At 36.8% G+C, this 23,907-nt stretch overlaps 1 protein-coding gene and 1 long non-coding RNA gene across 2 annotated transcripts; both read left to right on the forward strand.

Moving 5' to 3' along the window:
- The first annotated feature begins 5,451 nt into the window (after window positions 1–5,451).
- Window positions 5,452–8,550, forward strand: LOC107303719. The gene is made up of 3 exons (XR_001549740.2): window positions 5,452–6,064; window positions 6,333–6,378; window positions 6,834–8,550. It is a non-coding gene; the product is annotated as an uncharacterized LOC107303719 (long non-coding RNA).
- A 12,078-nt stretch (window positions 8,551–20,628) lies between these two features.
- Window positions 20,629–21,422, forward strand: LOC121053990. Its single transcript, XM_040522755.1, has one exon. The coding sequence runs from the start codon at window positions 20,644–20,646 to the stop codon at window positions 21,247–21,249; it is 606 nt and encodes a 201-aa protein (XP_040378689.1). The 5' UTR covers window positions 20,629–20,643; the 3' UTR covers window positions 21,250–21,422.
- Window positions 21,423–23,907: the final 2,485 nt, after the last annotated feature.

Genomic DNA, 23,907 nt, shown 5'->3' on the forward strand with positions numbered 1-23,907 from the left:
CCATGCCCTATATGTTTGACGCCGTTGATTTTTTTATATACATTTGACTATTCGTCTTATTCAATTTTTTATCAAATATATAAAACTATATATATATGCATAAAAGTATATTTAACAATAAATAAAATGATATGAAAATAACAATAATTATGTAAATTTTTTGAATAAGATAAATAGTCAAACGTGTATAAAAAAGTTAACAACGTCAAATATTTAGACGGAGGGAGTATTTGTGTTCTGGTTGGGGACCCTGCAAAATCGAAGTGATTAACCATCTCTCCCTGCACGTAAACAAATCCTTGTGAACACGTTAACCTGCATTTGGATTCTTCAAATTTGTCCAACGGCCAACGACACAAACGTACGTACGTCGGTTTCATGAGAACATTTGGATAAATAAAATAAAGCTAGATTTCCGAGTATTATATAGTGGTGATGAAAATCATGCAAAGGTGTGTCTTTATCTTGCTAATGCAATCCAAGTACTTCAAGCCAGCAGAAAATAATAATAAAATCGATGCATAACTGTTGTAATATTTGATCACGTTTGACACGTATTCCTGAAGCTAAGCTAAATGTGCTAGCAGTTAATTTCTTCTCTGTCACGAATGCGATATGCATGGCACACGTATAGCCTTCGAAAGGTAGATTTTTGTTGCTGACGGAAGTTTCAGTCACAAGCAACAAACTAATCCTGGACAAAAAGTTGTATCGATAGAAAAAAAGGAATTTTGTTAAATAATTGTAGACCTTTCGTTTGTTGTTTTAGATCCAATGGTTATGATTTTATTATATTACACTAGCAGTAGGTGTAGCAGATTTTTTATAGGAGTAAAATAAGAACTAAAATATATAATATTGGGATAATTTATATGTCATATATCATGTTAAAATAGATGAATCGGAAAATATATGTTATTAAAGTTTCAAATATTTTTTTAATATACTTATTTAAAATACATAGTTATATTTAAATTTACTGCACTATGAGACCGCTAGTACCGTCAGTAGTGTGAGATATCGTAAGATCTTAAAAAAATGAAGTAATATGTAATTAATTAATCTACGGGAAGTTTCCAAACTGCACACGAAAGAACAGGTAGTGGTTAATCTCTACTGATACTTGCCAAGAGGTCGCCTTTGTGTGATCTGGCAGGAACTTGGTTGATCAACTTAATTTTGTGATGCTTTTCAGCTGATGGTACGATGGTTTTCTGACTGTTCTTCTTTATTGATTTTGTTAGAAACCAGGTCGCTGATCGATCGATCACTGTTTGTTTTTTTTTTCCCGTTGTAATTAATTTTTTGGCCGCTTTCTCGATCGACTCTCCCGTTAGTTTCTGACTAATTGGTAATTGAGCAATATTTCACCGAGTTCTGAAGAGCATATACGGAGAATAATCGTAGATGTCCGGTGTAAGTTGGGGGTATTGAAAATTGAAACCCTACTATCTTCTGAAGATTAATTAATTATGCATCTACACGGAGCTACGATTCGCATGCATAATCAACCAGTTGCTTCTTCACCAACTACGATCGAGTACCCGCCCATGCAAATGCTTAATTGGTCTCTCTCTTGACAAAAGATAAGTTATCCAAGAGAAACTGTACCTATCTTGACAGTATTTCTGAAAACAATGTTGTTTTTTTTCCCATACTCTGCCGTACAATACACTTTCACAGTATTTACATCTAGGGCTCCTTTCGGTGCTCTCTACCAGTAGAATTAATATGAATCGTTGATTAAAAGTATATTTTTATAATTTATATTTTTTTGGGCAAAAAAAGTAATACATATGTGAGTGTTGGCAGCCTCGCAGAAGAGAAGATCATTTCGTTCGTGTGTGTATCCTTGAGGCAAAACTGCGATCCATGTTATCCCGACAGAAGAGAAGGATAACATATACACATGTCCTTTAGGTCACAATTTATAAGATAATAATACCCCTTGAAATTTTTACTACTCATAATATTATTGTTGGTAGTATAATTTAATTATAAATATTTAATAAAAATATATTAATAATGTCAATTAAATTCTACTGGTAGTAGAAAGCACCGGAAAAAGACTCTTACATTTAATGCAAGCTTTTTTTTATCATCACCGGTGTCTAGCAAATCACGCCACCAGATCCACTGCAGCCACCCAGCCCTACCTCCTAATTCTGTGAACATCCCTTTCTCCATCGCTGATCCTACCCATTGCCAACCTGAAAATTTAACTTTTTACCAATCATACAAGGGAGTGTCTATAAATTTACCACTCTTCATAGTGCTTCGAGATAGAGGTTAAACTCAGCCAGCAAAAGAGTGACAAAAAAAAAATCATCGCCCTAGAATTGTCGGTTGATGCACCAGTAGTGGAGGTATTTCAACCATCAGATGGCATTTTTCATGGATTGATTTGTTTTGTGCAACAACCAGATTAGCAAAACTGATTGGCTTTCACAATTGCAGGTTTCATGAAACCGGTGTTCACCTTTTTATAAGAAGAGCATTTTTACTGTATTTAAGAAGGTGTCAAGAGGTATTATTTTTCTCCAGGTAAATTTGATACTACCTTTAGGGTAACTGTAAAATTGCTCTTATAAAAACCAAACACTTTTAGCCGGTATTTCTCTATAGTTAACCAAAATCGTTCTTTTACCTACTAAGGAGTAGTTTCTGTTGCTAATAAGGAAGTTTTCGCTTGCAAAACTGTACTCTCTCTGTTCTAAAAAAGTAGATTTTTAGAGATGGATCTGGATACAGTAATTGTCTAATTTTATCTTTAAGAAATTGAATTTTTTTTTTGGACGGAGGGAGCAAGCTATATTCTGAAAACAACAGTCTGAACTCCCTGACCCACTTGATCTTATTGGCGTACGCATATTCAAATATTTGAAAATCAGTATGGCTGTAAGCCTGTAATAATTAGTATTGAGTAGCATTTCATATCTTCATGTGTCCATAATATGTCAGTAATTTGGATGCCAACTACACACATGTCGTCGTCCTAGCTAGGTTGATTTTCTTTTATTCAGCTGATGGTGTGATGCTTCTGACTTCCCTTTTATTTATTAGTTGGAAACTCTCTCACTGATCAATCACGTACTTGTCTTTTTCCAGTGGTAATTAATTAAATTTAGCCGGGTTTTTCGATCGACTCTTATTTAAGTTAGTCCACCAGTCTCATCTTTTTACTTTTACTTAGGATTATCAGAAAATTGTAATTCCAATTTTAAGTTTAGTATATTTTGATATTTTTATTTTATTTTACAGTCTTAACTTTTAAATCACTAATTAAAAACACATATATAAAATTTTTATTTATAAAATCTTCTATATTTATAAATATACCGTTTGATATTTTTTTCTTAAATAAACCAAACGATCGTCCCCTAGGTCTGACCAATTGACGAACAATATTCACCGTGTTCTGAGAAGAGAGATACGAACTACTGAGCTACGAAAGCACTAGCTTTCAGACGTTGTCAGTGATGTTCATCACGTACGATTATCCATCTACGCTAGCTAGCAGAGATACGATTCACACGTACGATTATCCATCCATAATATATAACCACTTGCTAGCTCCTTCACCAACTACGTACGATTATACTATTATCCACCAAGTTTCGAATTAAAAGAAACTATACGAATATGCATGTGTCCATCTATTCTCACCAAATTAAGATAAGTTAAGTTTATCCAAGAAACTGTACCTATCTTGACTTATATCTCTGAAGATATATAATCTTAAGCTTGTTTTCTTTTTTCATGAAATGGTGCTATCTTTTCAACAGTTAGATGTACGTACGTACGTGCGTGCCATGTATTGCTTGGTGCAACACGACTTAAAAGTAAAAATAATAATAAAAAAAACTCATCGACCTCGTTTTGCCTTGTGGCGACTTGTATTCACCATTTTGGAGGTAATTAACTCGTAATTAGTATTACGTACATTACAGTCAGGATAAAATATCATCACGAGATGCATGTACCATGGCATTGATTATTAACAGTAAAATTATCCACCTCGTCATTTGGCTTTCCTGTAGAAAAAGCCAACAACATATTTATATTAAAAACTAATTTATGAATAAAATTTTTGTATATGTGATAAAAATGTTGACTTATAATCATAAGCAGAAAAAAAAGATAATTAACCCCCCTGCCTCTGTCCTCTGGTTAAAGCCAAATGTCATTTTTCACCTTTATTTCTACTATGGCACCTATAAATACTGCGTCCCCTCAGTTCACAAATATAATTGATTGTGTTTTTTAATCATAATTAAGATAAAATATAATACAACAGAGTTAACGTCTGTCGTACTTTTGGCATATCAATAGGAAAAAAAGTATGAAAAGCAACAAAATTATGTTGAATGGACAACCAATATGGTATTTCTTTTACCTTATGGTCTCGGGATCTTAAAATCCCTTATCTTTATAGACAAATGATATGATCAAAATCCATTGTATTCGTGGATAAGGGACTACGAAATTTTTGAAAAACCTTGATGTCATGCATCAATATGTTTTATATGTACCACTCCGTAAATACAAGTTAAAATTCAACCTATATAAATGAGAACAAACGGAATATACACATGATGGCTGTCAATAGTAAATAATAATACACATAATAGCTAGAGGTTATTTTGTTTCAATTATATAGATCAAATTTAAACTGTTGTGGAGATATATTCATTTATGCTACAACTGACATACAAGAAATGATGGACCATTCTTACTTGGGTAAAAAAAAATCTAACTGCTGCTAGTGTGCCTTTTTTTTTTTAAAAAAAATTATTAGAGTGATTCTAGAATAATGGGGGAAAAAGCAGACTAAGTACATAGTACTAATTAAAGCCGATGACAATAACTTTATGGCCGACAAGACATAAAGGTAGACAGATACTCCTCTATCTTACAAATAACCAATTCTCACAAAAAAATTTTATATAAATATAATTATGTTTAAATTATATTTAATAATAAATCAAGTCAAGATGATAAGTATTTTAAATAAGACGAAAGATTAAACATGTCGTTTATTAAAAATCTGATGGCGTACATCATTAAGGAGTCGTAAAATAAAGATATATAGAAACCAGGTTTTTAGTTGAATATTTCTTGATCACACAAGTAGAATATATGTTTCAAAGAAATACAAATATATCATAAGCATAAATTCTATGCCTACATGCCTATATATAAAATCTCTAAACGCCGTGGGATCAGCGAGATTTCAGGGTGTCCACGTCATTGCTTTTTGCAAAAACGCCCCTACGTTTTTTGTTAATTGCGTTCTGATCCCGGCTAACGTCCACCCTTTGATCTCGCACTAGGCGCGGTCTGGCCGTCCACGTGTCCCAGCGTAGCTGCTCTTTCGCACCCATGGGATCATTGGGTCGGGAACGGACGACGTAGATTTCGCTGCCCACACCAAACCCTACCCACCTCGCGTGAGCCGCAGGAGACCTCGCCCTCCTCCCCCCGCCGCCGTCCCTGCCCTCTTCCTCCCTCATCCCTTCGCACACGCCGGTGCCATTGTAGCCCTCGCCCTCCTCTAGCCATCGCCGTCGGCTCGGCCTCCCCGAGGTTGTCATATCGGACCGCCAGGAGGTCGGGCCGACGTGTCCACCGACGCCAACCTCCTCACTGGTGGATCTTCCCGTCATGGGACGCTAGCCGGTGCCGTCTTTTTCTCCTTTTTCATCTCTGCGTGTACCACCGGCTCCCTCTCGCCCAGCTGCTTAGTGCATTGTTTGATCTAGCCGGGATTCGTCAGATCCGATTGTCTTGAGCAGCGATCGCCGCTCATGGAGCTGGTCAGGCCGTGACCAGATCAATTAGGAGCACATGCCGCAGCCACTGCCCTCTTCTCCTCTCCCTCCATCTATGGGCTTCCCTTCTCTTGCTGTCCGTCCTCTACATCTCACACTTCTTCTTGCCACCCTATGCCAGATATGTACAGTTACATCGGGTGTGTGCGGCAACAGAGTTGAGGCTGGTGAGAGCGACGACTTGGCCATGACTACGATGACAGCACTGACCCATCGCAATAGCTGTGACAAAGGTTTTTGGTTTGCTTTTACTCTTTTTTCTTTTGTTCTATAGGAGAGCCAATCCATCACTTAGAGCATTTCTGTACGTGGTCTAACATGAGCAACTGCTAATGTGCATTACAGTTCCATTGAGTAGTTCAATTTCCATTCTCTGAGTAGTTCAATTTCCATTCTCTCTCATCAATATGTTTAATTCATTGAGATGGCTAATATATACTCGGTTTCAGCTATCACCGGTTCTAATTTATGAGTTTTCCATTTTGCATGTCGAAGAGACAGGTATGAAGCAAGAATACATAAATGGATTTCTGCAACATATTAGCAGGTAAATTTACTGTGTTTATACAAATATGCTAAAGTCCAATAGAAGATCTGTTCCTCTTCAGTAGAACTTAACTTAAACATGATCTAATTTAAGATTCTTTGGAACAAGCTGCCTCTTGGATTGCATGACTAATACAGGATCATACAATAGTTTTAAGGTATTTACAAATTACAAGAATAATATTATATTTTACTACTCTTTAGTTGGCACTGAATAAGTGTTTCACTTCTGTTTAGCACTTTACATGGAAATTTTTTAGTTAACCATTCTGTTTTATAATAACCTACATACACATTATTTCGCCCTGCTTAAGAGGCACATATATATTTTTAGCTCCAGGTTAATCATGTGCTCCTATCCAATCTTTATTATGATGTATGCTGCCAACATTTTTTTACCTCTTATTGCAGAAATTATCTTACCCACTGATCCCGGATTGCTTCTTTTTATTGTAGAGGGTGTTTAAAATCACCAAGATGCCAGTAGATCTCTAACACCTGCAGGCTGGTTCATGAATCTTTCCTAATCATATTTACCAATTGACTTACTCTTAGGCTAATCTTGATATATATTGAACTAAATCAATCCAAATAAATATATTAGTTTTTACTCTTTGCATAGTCAACAATTGGTGGACAAGTCCAGATATTATATATGGTGATATATTTGTGTTCTTTGGGAGAAGCAGTGAAATCAGTCATTGCACACATGGTTTGGCTTCGCTTCCTTCAGATCTATTCATGCAATGCCTTTTCACATAGAAGTACAACAAAATGGTTATCATGCATTGTATGGTCCTGATTGAGGGGGGTTTTTTTTTTTTGCATCTTTGCCCTTGCCCCAGGCGACTTCTGTCTCTGGTGAGGTTTCAGTAATTTTTGTTTCATTGTTCTCAGCCTTATTCTTATCTCCTATCAGGTTTTATTTAGGCCTATTGTCTTGCTTTGTGGTTTAGATGTATGTTGTTGATTCACTTGTGATTCATCGTCTCTATTTTATTATGCTCATGCATTCCTCCTCTGCTGTTTACTGTTACCCAATACTCAAAATTATAATGATATGTTGTTTTCTGGTTCAACGTCATTACAATAACTGTTTGTTAATTCATTTAGTATTCAGCTTTGGAAAAAAAAGGAATAAGATTAGGCTATAAATTACTGCAATAGTAAGAGTGATAGTCCTATATTTTTGCTATTTGGTGCTCTTTTCTTCTTTGCAGTTGGTTAGACATGCAAGAAATGATGCTTAATTCAGTCCATGACTCTGGATGTATAATGCCAAAATAATTGATATATTGGATTGCTGGTGCTTTTGCTAGATTAATTATATGTTGTATGATCATGTCCAACAAATTAAAATACCATAGGCACCATGATAATGGTATTCAATGCGCCACAATTCCTATACTATTGCGATATGCTTGCAACTCATATGCATCAAGCTTCACAAAAGTCGCTGGATATCCATTCTATTGAACAACTGGTGTTTGCTAATAAGATGGAAGGTCAGTGGATTTAATGCATTCAGAATCGTGGTGTATTTGTTTATCTCAGAGATGTCAAGATGCTATACTGGGAAGTATTGTAATGAATTTAATTAAAAAGATATGGAACTTAAAAAGATTAGGAATCATATGCATTTATTGCTTATGACACAAATGTTTAGCTGTAACCTGTAACTGAAACTGACATTTTTCTATAGTTTGTCCTTGACAGTACTTTAGTAATTTTGGCATGCTTACAGATAGATCGTTGGATTGTTTGTTTGGCGACCAATGACAACATATGCATGTTTTTTTAACAATACTAACAAATTGCAAATTTTGTGCAGCTGATCTGTGCACGCATTTGCTCTACTCTACTCTGTTCCATTAAGCTCAAGGCATCAGGCACTGCTCCTATGATCCCCCTTTCCCCAGAGTAGGTTGTGTATATGCAATGGTTTGTAGATCTATTTCATCCAATATGTGTAACAGGAGAGACATGCTCGGTGGTGGGCTTAAGATCTGTATCTATAGAATAGAATGGTTTTTGTCTTTTTGTTTGCCATATGATGTGAAGACGAATGATTTACTGCAAACTGAAGTTATATACCTATATTAACCTTCATGAACTGCCTTTGATGATGCTATAAAATATTAGCAACATATCTTGATGGTCAACTATTGGGTAACCGTTCGACGGAATAATATTGTACCCTTCTCTGTTTCTTTGTTCACAGTTTTAGATATTTTATGGTTTTCCTATTTATGATTTATGATTTCGTATGATTATAAATTTATTTATTAAATGAGTAGTCCGTGCGCAGCGTAGCGCGCGTCTAGTACCCCTTAGCATAAGCTATTCTATACCTTCCTTCCTTCTAAGGCTTCTCAAGGTCCATCCCACCTCCCACCTCTTTTTTCTAGGCCCAAAAATCATTTCCACTATAATTAATTTCCACTATAATTAAAGATTGGTCAAAAAGTTTTCCATGTGGGTTAACCCCTTAGAGGGGAAGCTCACCCCTTGTCATGCAGTAACATTCTAACTATTCGGACTTTTTAAAGCACTTTTTTTTCTAACTATTCGGTAGAAACGTTTTTAAAAAATAATATATGAGGTGAAAGATAAAATTGTTTAAAATTTAGAATCTTAAGAAATATCTATAGGATTTATAGTAGTATACACTAATGTTATGGCAATAGCTGTAGTAAAGCAATACAATATTCTACGTAGCAATAATGTCATGTTACTATAAAATATGAATATTGTTACTGCAATTATGCAGTAACATAGTAATATCGTCGTGATATAAGTATAATAACATCATGATCGAACGGCAGTAACACGAGGTGACAAAAAAAAAAACTGAACCAACTTTTATCTCTTTAAAATATGTTTATAGCTTTGTACCAACTTTTAAGGTGACAAAAAAAAAAACTGAACCAGGGCATGTAAAGCCCGAAAGAATTTGAATTTTCTTTTTTCATGAGTCCACGTGTGTTCAGTAGACGTAAGTCCAGTCATCGGTCATGGTGAAATCTGAAAATGATCAACCGTTTGACAAATTAATCGATCGCTCTGTTGATTGTTTCCTTTCAAATCACACCTACTAATAAAGTCCCTGGCACGCAGTCTTTGTATGTACACATGCACTCAAGGTACAAAATTAAAGAATGCAGTGTGAAAGCTTTTCTTGTTTAAGAATCTTTGTTGAAAAACAATTTCATAATGACGACGGGAAGAACGTTGCGTTTGGTCAAATTTTGGTCGGTACAGGATGAAAATTTCGGTCGTCGGTCAAGTGAAAACGTTCATTTTGCTGAGTTCATCTGTAATGCTGTAATTTCACTTCCGAATTAAGGTCGCATTCAGTCGTAGTCGGTGAGGAAATCAACGAGGGAGGAACAACGGTTGATGAATCAGAAGCAGGCAGGGAGGCTGATGAGATAATTTGGTAAGGGTTTAACATTTCGGAATTACAAATAAACTTCTTAAATTTGGGGATTTTGTACTGAAAAATATCTGTTTTTATTAAACAGATTGTTTTGTTCACAGAAATTTGAAAGTAAACTGGCTATAAATCCAAAGGAACTCAAAATTTTGGACAGTGACACTTCGTACTGTGACCCACTAGCAAATATAATCCATTTCTTTTTTGAGAAATTTTGATCGGAACTAATTATCACCGTGGACGAGATATATACCGACTAGGCCTCTTTGGAACAAATGATAAATAGAATATTTTGTAGGATTTGAATAGAAACGATCTTTTCATCTAAAATGCTTTTCTTCTAAAAAAGGGTTTAGGCGCATGGGTATTCTAGAGTAATTTTAGCTTGTGGTTTTACCCCGTAGAAAAAACTCCTTTGAGTCTATATTTCATCTAGTTTTCCAGCGGTTTATCCAAATTCTAAATAGTTTTGTGTTTACTATTCACTGCTTTGCCTATATATTCAATTCATACTAAAATACTAATTTTCATTCCCAAATCTTATCATACCTGCATGTATGGCAGCATTCCAAAAGGAAAAAAAAACTTAATTATCTAGTTCTACACCTGCTAAATAACTGATCACTCTATGACATATTTAGCATACATCCCTAATATGCACCGTAATAATTTTACTTTATTTATTTGGTATTAATTTATTGGTCTATGTCCTTCATCTCTGTTAGGTTTATGCAGAGGTTGCACCTTACTCCTAGATAAGACCAGGCATTTGGCTTTAATTCTTTAGGGGAAACCAAACGATATATTTATAAATAAAAATAATTTATGAATAAAATTTATACATACATGTCTTAGCGATATAAAAGTAAATACTGAAAAATAAACTATAATAAAGAACCCAAAAATCTACTCTAAATTTAAAGTTAAAAATTAAATTTTGGTTTATAAGTATAAACAAAATCAAAAATATTAGGCTGGAGGTTGCTCATCATTTCTCTCTTATATTCTCTCTCCCTTACATTCCCTTACATGATATCTTGAAGCAAGGCCTCAGAGAGACAGAGACTTATAATACTAGCTCTCACAGTTCAACGCAAAAAGTGCTTAACGGCTTAGGGCAATCTCAATGCATAGTTTTATGACATAGTTACCAAGACTGTAAACTAGGTGACTGAGCCAAATGAGTTTTATAGGATAAAACTCCTCTCTGATCATCTCATAAAACTCCCTCGTTTAATGACCCTGCCAAGTTAGCAATTTTGCTAATGTGACACCCTATTTAACGTGCATGACACTCATATAAAACATGCATCGGGACTAACACAATCCAAGGCAAAAGTCCCACCACATATCCATGAATATCCTAGACTTAATTGGCTATACCATAGTCCCCTACATGCATGCATTCAAGCATATATGGCCCTACAACTACAAAAGACACTAATTGATCAATCAATTGATCGACTATGCATTGACACAATCAATTTCTCCTAGCCTACATGGATTCCATGCATGCGACCCATTCCATCGTCAAATTTGTCCCGCGGCCAACGCACGGCACGTACTACTTCTGTTTCACCTGCTAATTAATATGCATTATTGTCCGCCAATCTGTCAATTTTCGCTACAATTAATATATATAGTTGGAGGACCTCAAATGCATAGGACACTGGTTCTACATATAGGACATTTTGTACTGACTTTATATTCCGGTCTTGTTTGGATAGGAATCATTCTCAGTCTTGTTGGGCGACTAAATATTTTCTGTGCCCGTAACCTAACTAGCCATTATTTTTCAACCAACAACTTTTTTTTTAACATACTCCCTCCGTCCCTAAATGTTTGATGCCGTTGATTTTTTTATACATGTTTGACTATCCGTCTTATTCAAAAAATTTACGTAATTATTAATTATTTTTATATCATTTCACTTATTGTTAAATATACTTTTATGCATATATATATATATAATTTTACATATTTTATAAAAAAATTTAAATAAAACAAATGGTCAAACATGTGTCAAAAAGTCAACGGTGTCAAATATTTAGAGACAGAGGTAATATTTAGGGACAGAGGTAGTAATACTCTAGTTTGGAGTGTTTATTACCTCTTGCCAATGTGCACGAGGAGGCCAGGGAAATTGGCAAACAACACAGACATTTTGGCTTTTCTACCGTGATGTGAGATATAGGTCACTACAGTAGATAGGGTTGGGGTGGATGGATGGATGATATAAGACTCTGTTTGGTACGAGGACAAGGTGAATGGGTTAGACATATCTCTGTTGTTTGAGATAGGATGATTCTAGTTGGATATTTGGTTTGAAGGATAGAATGAACTCTATTTATTGTTTGGTACTAGAAGGGATGAGGATGGGGGTGGATGGACACCGTTTGCATTCACTGTCACTCGGCTGGCGGCTGGCGCAAGCATGGAGGAGCTCATCCTCCTCTCCAACATCTGGCGCACAAAGGGGGGCATGGTGATGGTGGGTAGGCATGGAGGAGCTTGGTCAACAAGCATACGGAGGTGCTGCCGACATTGTAGTCATCCTCCCCCTCCTTGCAGGAGCCATCGTCCTCGTCCTCCTCTCCTAGATCCAGTGTGAAGAGGACATGGCTGAATGGAAGGCTTAGCGATCGCAGGCGAGCTAGCGTGGAGGAGCTTGACTGAAGGGCTTGTGGAGGAGCGGCTTCCATTGTCATCCTATTCCTCTTCGTACAAAGGCATCATAGTCCTCCCCTCCTCTCCTAGATCCGACACGTGGAGAGCATGGCGCCGACATGAGCATGAACAAACGGGCTCAGTGACAGCAGACACGCAAGGGCTCAACGGACAAGCGTGGAGGAGCTTGACCGAAGGGCTTGTGGAGGAGTGGTCGCCATCCTTCTCCTCCTCCTCCTTTCCCTCCTTGTAGGCATCGTCGTCTCCTCCCCCTCCTCTCCCAAGTCCAGCGGGCGGAGGGCATGTCAACGATGGGAGCACGAATGAATGGGTTCAACAACAATGGGCACGCAAGGGGTTCGGCAACACGGGGTGGGCACGAAGGAGCATCCCTTGGCAACAGTGCACGCACACATTGGAGAGCTATATATGCTAGGCGATGAAAGGCAATGACATGGGGTCGACCCAGGTGGGTTGAACTCATCTGCCACGGTTTTGATGGCCAGTTAAACCTAAATTTAGGAGGAATATTTCTCTACAGGGTCCAACCTATCCATCCATTCCAAACCAAAAAAACCCAAAAATAGGTTCGCTCCAACCCACCAACCAAATGCATCGTGAATGAGCTAGGTAGGACGGTTGGTATAGTTTACTAATACTAGTTTAGAGAGAGGCCATGTTGTGGTTAAGTAACAGTGTCGTCACGAGAACCGCATGGATGGAATAGGAGGGGCAAGTTGCAAGGTCAGTAATATGTATATGAAGACAGTGATAGAACGTTTAGTAACAGAGCCTTTTGAAGACACATGATATGGGTATAGGTTTCGTATTACAGAAGTAGCTAGAGGAAAAGGATGTATAGATCTCTGGATAGGGTGGCAGCAGGGAATGAGAAGGTCGATGGACCTCATTGACATCCACATGTAGGGAGACGGTGCACAAGGCTAGGGTGGGCATGGTGGTGGTATTTCGACTAAGATGACATGACAAATCAAAGACTCGAAAAGGATAAAGTCCTATGGATGGTATTTGAGAAAGTTGGTCCAATCAAGTGTCCAACGGATACACGAGAGCAAAGCATGAGACTAGGTGAAATAATGAGAATGAGTGGATTAATTAGGTTACATTGACATTTCGGATTTTATATGAAAACAGGATTACATAAGTCAAGCAGATAACAAATAAAAATATTAGACAATTGGTATAATAAAATAGACGAAACCTAACCTCTCATCTATCCTTATGTTTTCTCATCTATTATTGTACACTCACTGGTGCGCAACAATCACCACAAAGGGTGAACAAAAAGCTCGAAGTTTATGGCTCGGATCGGTTCGTAACAAGTTTGACTCGGATTAACTTGAACTCGTAGCATTAATGAGTTGAGCAGAGCTAGCCTTTTAGCTTATGAGCTTAACGAGGTAACTCGCGAATTGCTTGTTAGCTCCTTAGTACCAAATATAACTATAGTTTTATATTTTTAGGATTTATTAACTAGTGTTTGGTCTTATAATCACATCCAAAATATTATATTTAGTGATTCATTGTCAGTTGGTGTCTACTGTTATGTTAATATATGAAAAATGATAAATTAATAAGGCAAAATTTGCTACAGGGCATTAAAAAAACACGTAATTAGCCGGTGGACACCATAAGATCATGAATTTGCCGCAAGGCACCACAAAAGTGTGGTAATTAGCTATAGGGCGCTCCGGCCAATTTTTTATTATTTTCGGAGTCAAAAATTCTAAAATGACGAGATTACCCTCGGTGGCCAACCCGTTATGTCGATTGGGTCCAGTCAAACCAAACTCAGTTGGTCTCGGCGGCTCACCACACCCGAACCCTAGCCTACAGGGCGAGTGAGCAAACAGCGATAGTGGCAACCCAGCGGCGATAAGGGCGCATAACGGGTTGGTCACCAAGGGCAATCTCGTCATTTTTAGAATTTTTGACTCCGAAAATGATAAAAAAAATTGGTCGGAGTGTCCTATAGCTAATTACCATATTTTTATTATGGTGCCCTACAGTAAATTCGTGACCTTACGGTGTCCACGGGCTAATTACGTGTTTTTTCGATGCCCTATAGAAAATTTTGCCAATTAATAAATTAAAAAGATGATTTAAATGAGATAGAGCTTGTTAACGAGCCAACTAGCAAGCAGCGCTAAGTTAAGCCAGTATTTTAGCTCGTTAATATTAACGAGCTGACTTATTATTCACCCCTATCTCCACCGCACTCAAGCTATCAACTTTACATGTGAGATTGCATTCCATACGCGGAATTAATAAAGTGTGAGCGCCGTAGTGCTTGACCAAATCATTTTTTCTTCTCTCGAGAGGACAGCAAAAACTCTGTCACGTTACATGTGACCAAAAGAAGAAAAAGAAGAAAAAACAATACCCAAAACAGAGTGATTTATTAGTGTATAATTAAGTTAAGTATCAACTATTTAAAATTTAAAATATATTAATATTTTGAAAATAACTATTCGATAACTATATTGAAAAAACGTACTATTTATAATATTAAAATAAGCTCTTGGAAAACAAGTAATTTCTCTGTGTTTGCCGTCCTAACAGAGACGAGAGAGAAAAAAAAATGAAAGCTTGCTCATCTTCACTCTGACATCACCGATGCATGTACGCCTTCTAGAAGATGATGCCTTGTTCTTCACGAGTGCGAGGATGCACGTTTTTTTTTTGTGGTGAGGCTTAGCTCAAACAGCCGTACCTAATCCTTTCCTCCAATTTAGGGGTGTTTTGGTGGAAAAATAAAAAATTTTAAGTGTCATAACAGAGGTTTAACTGGATGTCAGAAGGTATTTTTAGATAAAAATAAAAAAGCGAATGCCACGGCTCGGCTGGAAACCGCGAGACGAATCTTTTTAACCTAATTAAGCCGTCATTATCACATGTTGGTTACGATAGCACTTTTGGCTAATCATGGACTAATTAGGCTCAAAAGATTCGTCTCACGATTTATCACATAACTGTGTAATTAGTTTTTTTATTTCGTCTATATTTAATGCTCTGTTTAGATGTCTAAAGATTCGATGTGATGTTTTTGGGTGAATTTTTTTTTAACTAAACATGGCCTTATTTATGAGAGTTTCTTGTACATCAAGATCTGAATCTCTAGAGCATTATTTCTCACTGCATTTCGTACCAACTATAAATTTGTCCCGTAGTAATTTCCCTCGAAGAACGACTATAAAATTTGTCAGTGTTCTAGCTTGTCCGGACAGTCGACTATATCATGGGGTTTGTTGGAAACTACACCCCCGTCTTTTCATATATTCTACAGCTTGGAAGCTAAAATTTAAATTTTTAATCTTAAATTTAAATCTGATTTATGGTTTTTTATTGTAGCTTATTTTTTAGCCTCTGTTTTTATACCACTAAGAATACGTATAAAAGTATTGTTCATAAATTATTTTTTATTTATAAATATTTTGTTTAGTCTTTTCCTTAGAAGGCCAAACGATCACCAGCTTCGTGAAATTTACATTCAAGGAAACCTTCGTTAGTCCATCGATCGTAGAAAGCCACCGCGTTAATTAACCTCTTAATTTTTCTCTATCAGCTACTTCAAATAAAATATATTATGTGCATCATTATGCATGGTACTGGTACATACGTGGAAAAAAGGGAATTGCTTAATTAATCAGTGTGTTGGATTTCATAGATTGAGCTTGCATAGAGATGCATGCGGCAATAATATTATTTTCCTGGAATCCTTATTTGTTGGGCAATGCATTGATCAGGTTGAATGGAAGGGCTTTTTGTAATTTTTGTTGGTGTCATCTACTTGCAACAGTTCTTAGTTGGTAACCACGTACGCCCAAAACCTTGTCTGCAATCTTGGCCAATCAAAGCTAAAAGTAAGTTAATTAACTCTTAGAAAAGTTGATAGACTAAATGACTAATGGGTTATCTTTCTTATAGCTATTTTCAGGGTATAAATAAGTTAATTAACTGTTAGAAAAGTTAAAAAGATTTTATAGAAAAGTTTTTCAAGAAAATTTATAGAGAAAACTTATATAGAATCATGGGTGCATGACTATACCTACATGGATTTATATATTTTAAAAAAAATTAAATAGTTGTGTGCATCTCTAGTTAGTTAGTGTAGGCCGTGTGTATTGCTAGTTAATTAAGGACTCGATAGTTATTTCGTGATTATGGCTTGGCTTTTGCATGCCATAAATTATTTTTTATTTGTAAATATGTCGCTTGATTTTTGCATGCACAATCACCCCCATTAAATTTAACCCTGCTACATAGCCACTTTTTCCTTGGCATACTTTTGTTCCATAGTTTACCTCTAGGTTTAATTTAGTTCCGGCAAGTTTAGGCATCAAATCAAATCCCCAGACATCTCGACAACATATCGATATCGACAGCCTAGTGAAACCGATCCCTCAGCTTTACCAGGGTGAAGGAAGAGATCACAGACAACAATACTTTTCTGCAAAGGTTAATCAGCACTCCTGTCAAGCCATTCTTTTTATCTTTTCGCTTTTACTTATGCTTATAAACTAAAATTTAAACTTCTAATATTAAATTTAAAATTAGCTTTAGAGTTTTTTTATTAAAGTTTACTTTTCAGTATTCGCTTTTAAATCACTACGAACCTATATATAAAATTTTTATCCACATAATAATATTTTTTGCAAGTATGCCATTTAATTTTTTTTCACTCGAAAGCCAAAAGATGAGCCCTTCATATCTAGCCAGATCCCATCAATGCAATCATAACAGGTGATGGACGCATGCCCTTCCTTTAATCTCTTTAAGGCACTGTCCAAATTAAAGCGATTTAGGGCGAGTTTGAAGGCTAGGAAAGAAAAATGATGATCACCTAAATGGGGTATCTCATTAGTTAATAATAAGTCATTAGCTATAATAAACATAAAAAATAAATTATTATGGCTTTTAAAGCAATTTTATATAATTTTAAAAGAAAACGTAATGTTTAGCTTTTTTTTAAAAAAACGTGCTCACCGAAATTGTTTGGGATTTGTCGCCCAAACCATCTAAAGAAACTTCCATCACCACAAGAAAAACTAAAGTTATAGAGATAAACATGAACGTTGAGCTATCTACTTATATAGTTATATTCATTTGTAGAAATTGTTTTGGTTGTTGGTGGATGCGATGACACGAATGCTGTAGCTAATTAAGGCTCGATCATATATGGACTTAGTGAAGACTGATCAGGGATCGCTTTCCCGTCTTCAATTCCATGTAGTATTTGGGAAGATTAATTGCATGCCACAATTAATGCAAGGTTCAGCTTTGGATTTGCTTGCTGCAGGTGCTGGCTCGGGGATTCTGGACGAAGAATTAGGTTATCTTCTCGCTTTTACTTAGAGTTATATGTTAAAGCTTAATTTTTTTTAACCTGTAAAGTAGATATTGGAGTGTTATATGTTAAAGCTTAATTTTTTTAACCTGTAAAGTAGATATTGGAGTTTTCATTGTACTTTATTTTTTGGGTTAATTAGATACGTACCATTATAATTTTATCGGATTGAAAAAAATGTCATTGCAATTTAACAAATCACATGGATGCCATTACAAATTGCTTCAAACTTGCTGGACGCCACCGTATACGCCGGTCGGCCGTTCGTAGTTGATTCGGGTGTACTGTATTTTTGTAATGGCTAAAATGCCCCATCGTAAGTATATACCAATCGGCTTGAGGGAAAACGATTTGTTAAATTGTAATGATATTTTTTTGTATGATAAAATTGTAATGGTACGTATCTGATTAACCCTTATTTTTTAGTCTTTACTTTTATATTGCTAATAATACGTACATATTGTTTTTTATTTATAAAATATTTTTATTTGTAAGCCAAACACATATATAAGATGATGTTTGACTTTTTTTCCTTAAATAAGTCAAACAATCACATCTGAGCCAACTTTGGCATTCCTCTCCCACTCACACTGTTGATTTATATGAGTTAAATTTATCTTTGATGCTAGAACGATTAGCCCATCTTCCCTTTTTTTTAATTGGTGGTTGCAAGTTGGCAGACGTCATTATGTAGTTTCACATGGACATGTTGTCTAGTACTCTCTTCAATTTTATAATTCTTATCGTTTGGACAGTGATAAGATCTTCTAAATATATCTGTGCTTGTGATTTTCTATTAAAATATATTTAAAAGTAAATGAATTTTCGTTTTATTAAAATATTCTTTATGATTCATCTACACATATTGTCATAGTATTTTCAAACTAAATATTTTTAAAATTATTAATAGTTAATTTTTAAAATATTTGACCATACTATTGTTGACAATAATGATGATAACTATATAAAAATAAATAGTTGTGAAGTTGTTTGAGGCATTGAAAGTTGTGAAGCTACAGAATGTTTGTAACAGTTGAGAGATAAAAGCAAGTCTACTATATTTTCCTTTTTTTTTCTCTTCTTTGGATGCACTAGTTGAACCCACGGGATCCTTTGCGTGCTTCTTATAAGTATTATAGTACTATACACTCTTATATTATGTTAATTTTATAATATAATTTTTTTTATTTTAGATTATATCATGTATCGATAGGTATCAGATAATGTACTTATATCTAATACTTATGGATCAAACTCGATATGTATAGGTATCAGATAACGTACCCTTAAGTATCTCAAATCTGATATAGTAGTTATCATACCAACTGTAATATTTATAGATATCAAGTTGAATATTTACCTCTCTTTTCTCCTGTGAGAGAGCTATAACTATCGTGATTTGTGAGTCCTATCTTATGTTTATTGCTATTTTTATAAATTATGCAAATTAAAATAGCAAAAAACCATATATTTGGTCCATATATATATTGGGGATGTCCTAAACTCATGTCTCTACTTTAAAAAATAAGCAAGATAATTTCTAAGTGGGTCTAGCTAGTAGTCCGCTATAGCACAATCATACTCCCTCCGTCCCAAAATAAACCAATTTTTTACCTATAATTTTTGACTCTATGTCTTATTTAAAATTTTTTGTGATTGATATTTTTGTTTTTATTAGATGATAAATCATGAATAGTACTTTACGTATGACTATTTTTTTCTAATTTCTTAAAAAATTTTCAAATAAGACGGATGATCAAACGTTGAACACGGATACCGTAGAATTGTTTTTTTTTGACACGGGGAGTACGCGATAGAGACGTGTGGACGAAGAAGAATGAGGCATGTGGATATGGAACAAGACAATGGCATGTAACTTCATGCAATGTATTGTGGTGTTTGAATAGACAGTATTCTCTACTCAAGTCATACGCTAATACAACACTAGGGATGTACATATAAGATGAAACATTTTTTTTAAAAGTGACATGCAACATCAATACTGTATTACCTGGGAGCTTGAATTTAGTCAAAAATTAGGATAAACAAATTGCATGAGTTCTCAATATTTCAGATTCGCACCGCCGTCAGTGAGTCTCTATACTACATTCGTTCCATTGTAATTACAGCCCTGTAGTTCAAAGACATAGATAATAATTGTATAAAAGAGCGTAGTGGTGACGGTGTGCGGTGAAATGTGCCAACCACCATCCTGCCAACTTCCCAAATTGAAATATGTGATGCCACTCATTATTATCTCTTAAAAAACTTGACAACGAAAAACCTTTGGTTAGTTACAAAAAAAAAATCTATACGTGCAATTTACCTAGTATAGAAAAACAACAAGTCGGTGCTATCTTCAGGGTCCACCGACCCGACTGGCCTGATCCAACACTGAAATTGAAGGATGGGCCCATCAACATTTAATTCCGTGGTGGTATCCCAAACGGGCCCGTGAGCATGCAGGGCCGTATGGGCTAATCCTGGCCCAGCCCATTCTACTTTGGACTTGTTTTTTCGAGTTAGTACACGGCTTAATGGGCTTTTAAGCCCTAATCCCACCGTGATTGAAGCAAAATACACACGCTTTGACTTTCTTCTCGAATTAGGTCAACCGCATGCATGCCATGCACAGCAATGCTGGACTGGATGCATGACCAACCTAAATCACGCTGACCTCCTATCGCTATTCATCCTAATCTCTCTCTGGTCAACGGTCAACACGGCTCGGCGCTATATTAGTCCTAAGGCTCAGCTCGCTGCTCGTCGGAACGAACGAAGCGCACGACGGCAGCATGGGCATCCTCGCCTCCGCCGTCGCGACGACCACGGTGATCGGCCTCCTCCTCCTCCTCGGCTGCCCGCCGCCGTACGCCGCCGCGCGGCCGCTGCCGAGGGGCGCCGGCGCGACGCGCTCCGCGGAGGAGGCGGCGCTCTTGCTGGCGCCGCCGCCGGCGTCTGACGGCGGCGGGCTGCAGTGGCGCGCCGCCGCCGACGCGGCGGCCAGGGCGGGGAAGTGGCTCCCGTTCGCCGGCGCCGCCGCGCGCGCGCGCTACCCGGCGCTGTGGGGTTTTCCTCCGGCGGCGGGGAGGCCGCTGCCGTGGGCGGCGGCGGCTCGCACGCCGCCGGAGCTGGTATTCAGGACGGGCGGCCAGCTGATGGAGGAGCCGCCGCACGAGGAGGACGCGGCGACACGGCAGGAGCAGGTCGCCATGTGGGCGTCGCTGCTCAACCCCGCGCAGGTCAGGCCGACGGCGCCGGCCTGGGCGATGGTGGGCAATGGCGAGGCGCCGCCGGCCGACGCCGAGCCGACGACGGCCGAAGGGATGGACGCCGCCGACGAGCCGCCTGCCACCGGCGGCACGATCTTCGGCCAGCCAAAGTGGCCGGGGTCACCGTGATCACCGTGCCCAAACAGTTCCTTTCCAAATATTTTTATTTTTTTATTTTCTAGCACTAATTATATATGTCTGAGTGTTGGCAAGAGTAAGGAGATAAACATGGATTATTTCTCTTACTAAATTTTGTTATTTTTTCTAATCCTTCAGCTTTGCTTTTAAATTTACTTAACAACACAGATATAATACTTTTGCATGGATTAAACAAAGTTTTAATTTGGGCTGTTCAAGGAAAAAAAAACGTAAAATTCGGCCCACCTGTACAGATACAGCCCAACATTAGTCAAATAGTACATGCGAGTTTAGTCCAGCTGCAGCCCAAATATTGCATCATTAATAGTGAATGTAAAGGGCCCATATATCTATCCTAGGAAGTAAATATGACATCATTAGGGAAGGAATTAACATGACAGTATCAATCAATAAGTAAACATATCGGTGAAAGAATTTCTAAAAATGATTACACATCAGCAAAGCAAAATGAATTAGGCATCATCACCAGTACTAGCTCCTTTATTCATGATTCGAGTAGACGATTTGCAGCTAGTTTTAGACCAACCTAACATAGGATTCATCATCGTACATTTGGGGGATTATATGTTTGCTAGTTAAACACGTCACCCGAGATCTCTCTCCAGCCAAATTATACGCCGAATACATATAGAAAATTCCCAATATATGGCCACTTTCTGCAGGCTGCTGATGAACTGATTCACTCGCCACCAACAAAACGAATTAATTAACTAATCTACGCTTTCAGACTTTCAGAGATCCAAAAACTCGAAACCGGTCTCACGACTTCTCCACGGGGTGACCCGGAATATTATACCTTTTGGCTCCTCCGATATTGTTGAGCCGTCCCTTGTAAATCGAACGACCTGCATATATCCAGATTAACAGCTACTCCTGTTCAGCAATGTAATACTTTCTAGTTTGGTCTAGATTCATATAGATGCTAATGAATCTAGACATATGTATAAATTATATGCATTCATCAATTTGATGAATTTAGACAAGGCTAAAAAGTCTTACAATATAAAACGGATTTAGTAGCTTTTCCATATCTCGGGTTACTTTTTAATTGTGATTTTTTGGAACTGTAAATGAAATTATTTTTCTTTAGAAATTAAAGTTTACATATAAGTTTTTTAAAAAACTATCATCTTATTATACAGATTTCTAATATTTATAATATTGATATATAAAAATAATATGTGCAACGCATGGCCGGGTGGATGACTATTACTTAATAAGACAAATGGTGGCCTCTGATATATTTGAATAGAATTAATTGGATTGTATATATAAATAGCTCTAGATTATTGGCCTTCTGTTACCACAAAATATATGACGACATTATTATAGCTGGACGTGTAGTGTTGACTGTCACAGATTTTATTCCCCTGAAAGTGTAAGGTTTCCTCCACTCTTTATCTATGTTTCTAACCAATTGGTTGATAATGACTTGATGTAAATATAATTTCTACTTATTGATGATTAGGACTTGCCAAGTTGCCGGCCAGAGATATGAGAGGAACCTTACAAAAAGAAAGATGGTAAAAATGGTTTTGTCGCCTTTCAGGTGTCTGGGGCATTTAACTTTTTGTCACTCTTGCGAATGTTCATAACAGATTTGTCACTGGACTTATATGTCATAGACTCATAAGGGTCCACATGTCATAAACAACGAGTTGCACTCTGTTTTGACCACTCGTAAGAGTGGCAAAAAGTTAAATTTCGAGAGAGCTAGAAGTCCCCATATATCTCTAGTGCTCTTGTCGTCCTCTCTCTGTCCGAACAAAAGATGTCTACATGCATATACACATTCAATTATCTCATAGAATTATTGCACACAAATTCTCTGGCATATATAGAATGTGAGGTTGTCATGACCGAGTTTCGGATCAAAATCATCAAATTGCATATAATGTTCCATTAGATTTGACATGTATGGAATCGAACATGGAATCAAGATGCATGTAACGACAGCTTAAAAAGGAAAAGAGAGGAAATGACCTTATTAGAAGAATTTTTTTTAAAAAAAAGAAAGAAATTATCTGGAAAAGAAACTTCAAAGGGGATGGATGGATGGATGGATCAAGACATCTTCCACTCATGTCGAAAAAAACAAGGTATATATATGTTAATTGCCAATGCGAATGAATCTAGTGCTGTTATGCATAGATCCATTAGAAACCTTAACGCCCTTGATGCAGAAATATCAAGTATAAATTTAATATGTACTATATTATGTTTTGGTTTACAAGCAAAACAAGTCAATTTGCATGGGAATCTCGAAAAAAAATGGTGTTTTTACGTGTGGTTTTGCTCCAATGGCGCCCACTTATTAGAGTATCTTAGGCCACGTACAAAGATGCTTATTAGCTGACTCTATCAATTAGGATATCAATTAGGGCACGTAAGCAAATTTGGTGATGTGGAGGAAAAAGAGGAAAGGATAGAGAAAAGTTGTTGTCATGCATGGCAACGGCTTAGAGCCGACTCTTAGCATTTATTAAAATAACTTTCTTGCATAAGGGTGGATAAAAAGAAAAACTAACGTAATAAAAAAATATTTTATTGCATTAATGAAGAAACCACACATGACCCTATCTTTATATATATCATTATAAAATAGGTGACGTGGATCAGAGTCGATAA

Source organism: Oryza brachyantha, chromosome 3 (genome assembly GCF_000231095.2).
Source record: "Oryza brachyantha chromosome 3, ObraRS2, whole genome shotgun sequence".
NCBI classification, from domain to species: Eukaryota; Viridiplantae; Streptophyta; class Magnoliopsida; order Poales; family Poaceae; genus Oryza; species Oryza brachyantha.

Excerpts from the sequence above, each read along its gene's own strand:
- LOC121053990 (XM_040522755.1), top strand. The coding sequence starts at position 20,644 with ATGGGCATCCTCGCCTCCGCCGTCGCGACGACCACGGTGATCGGCCTC.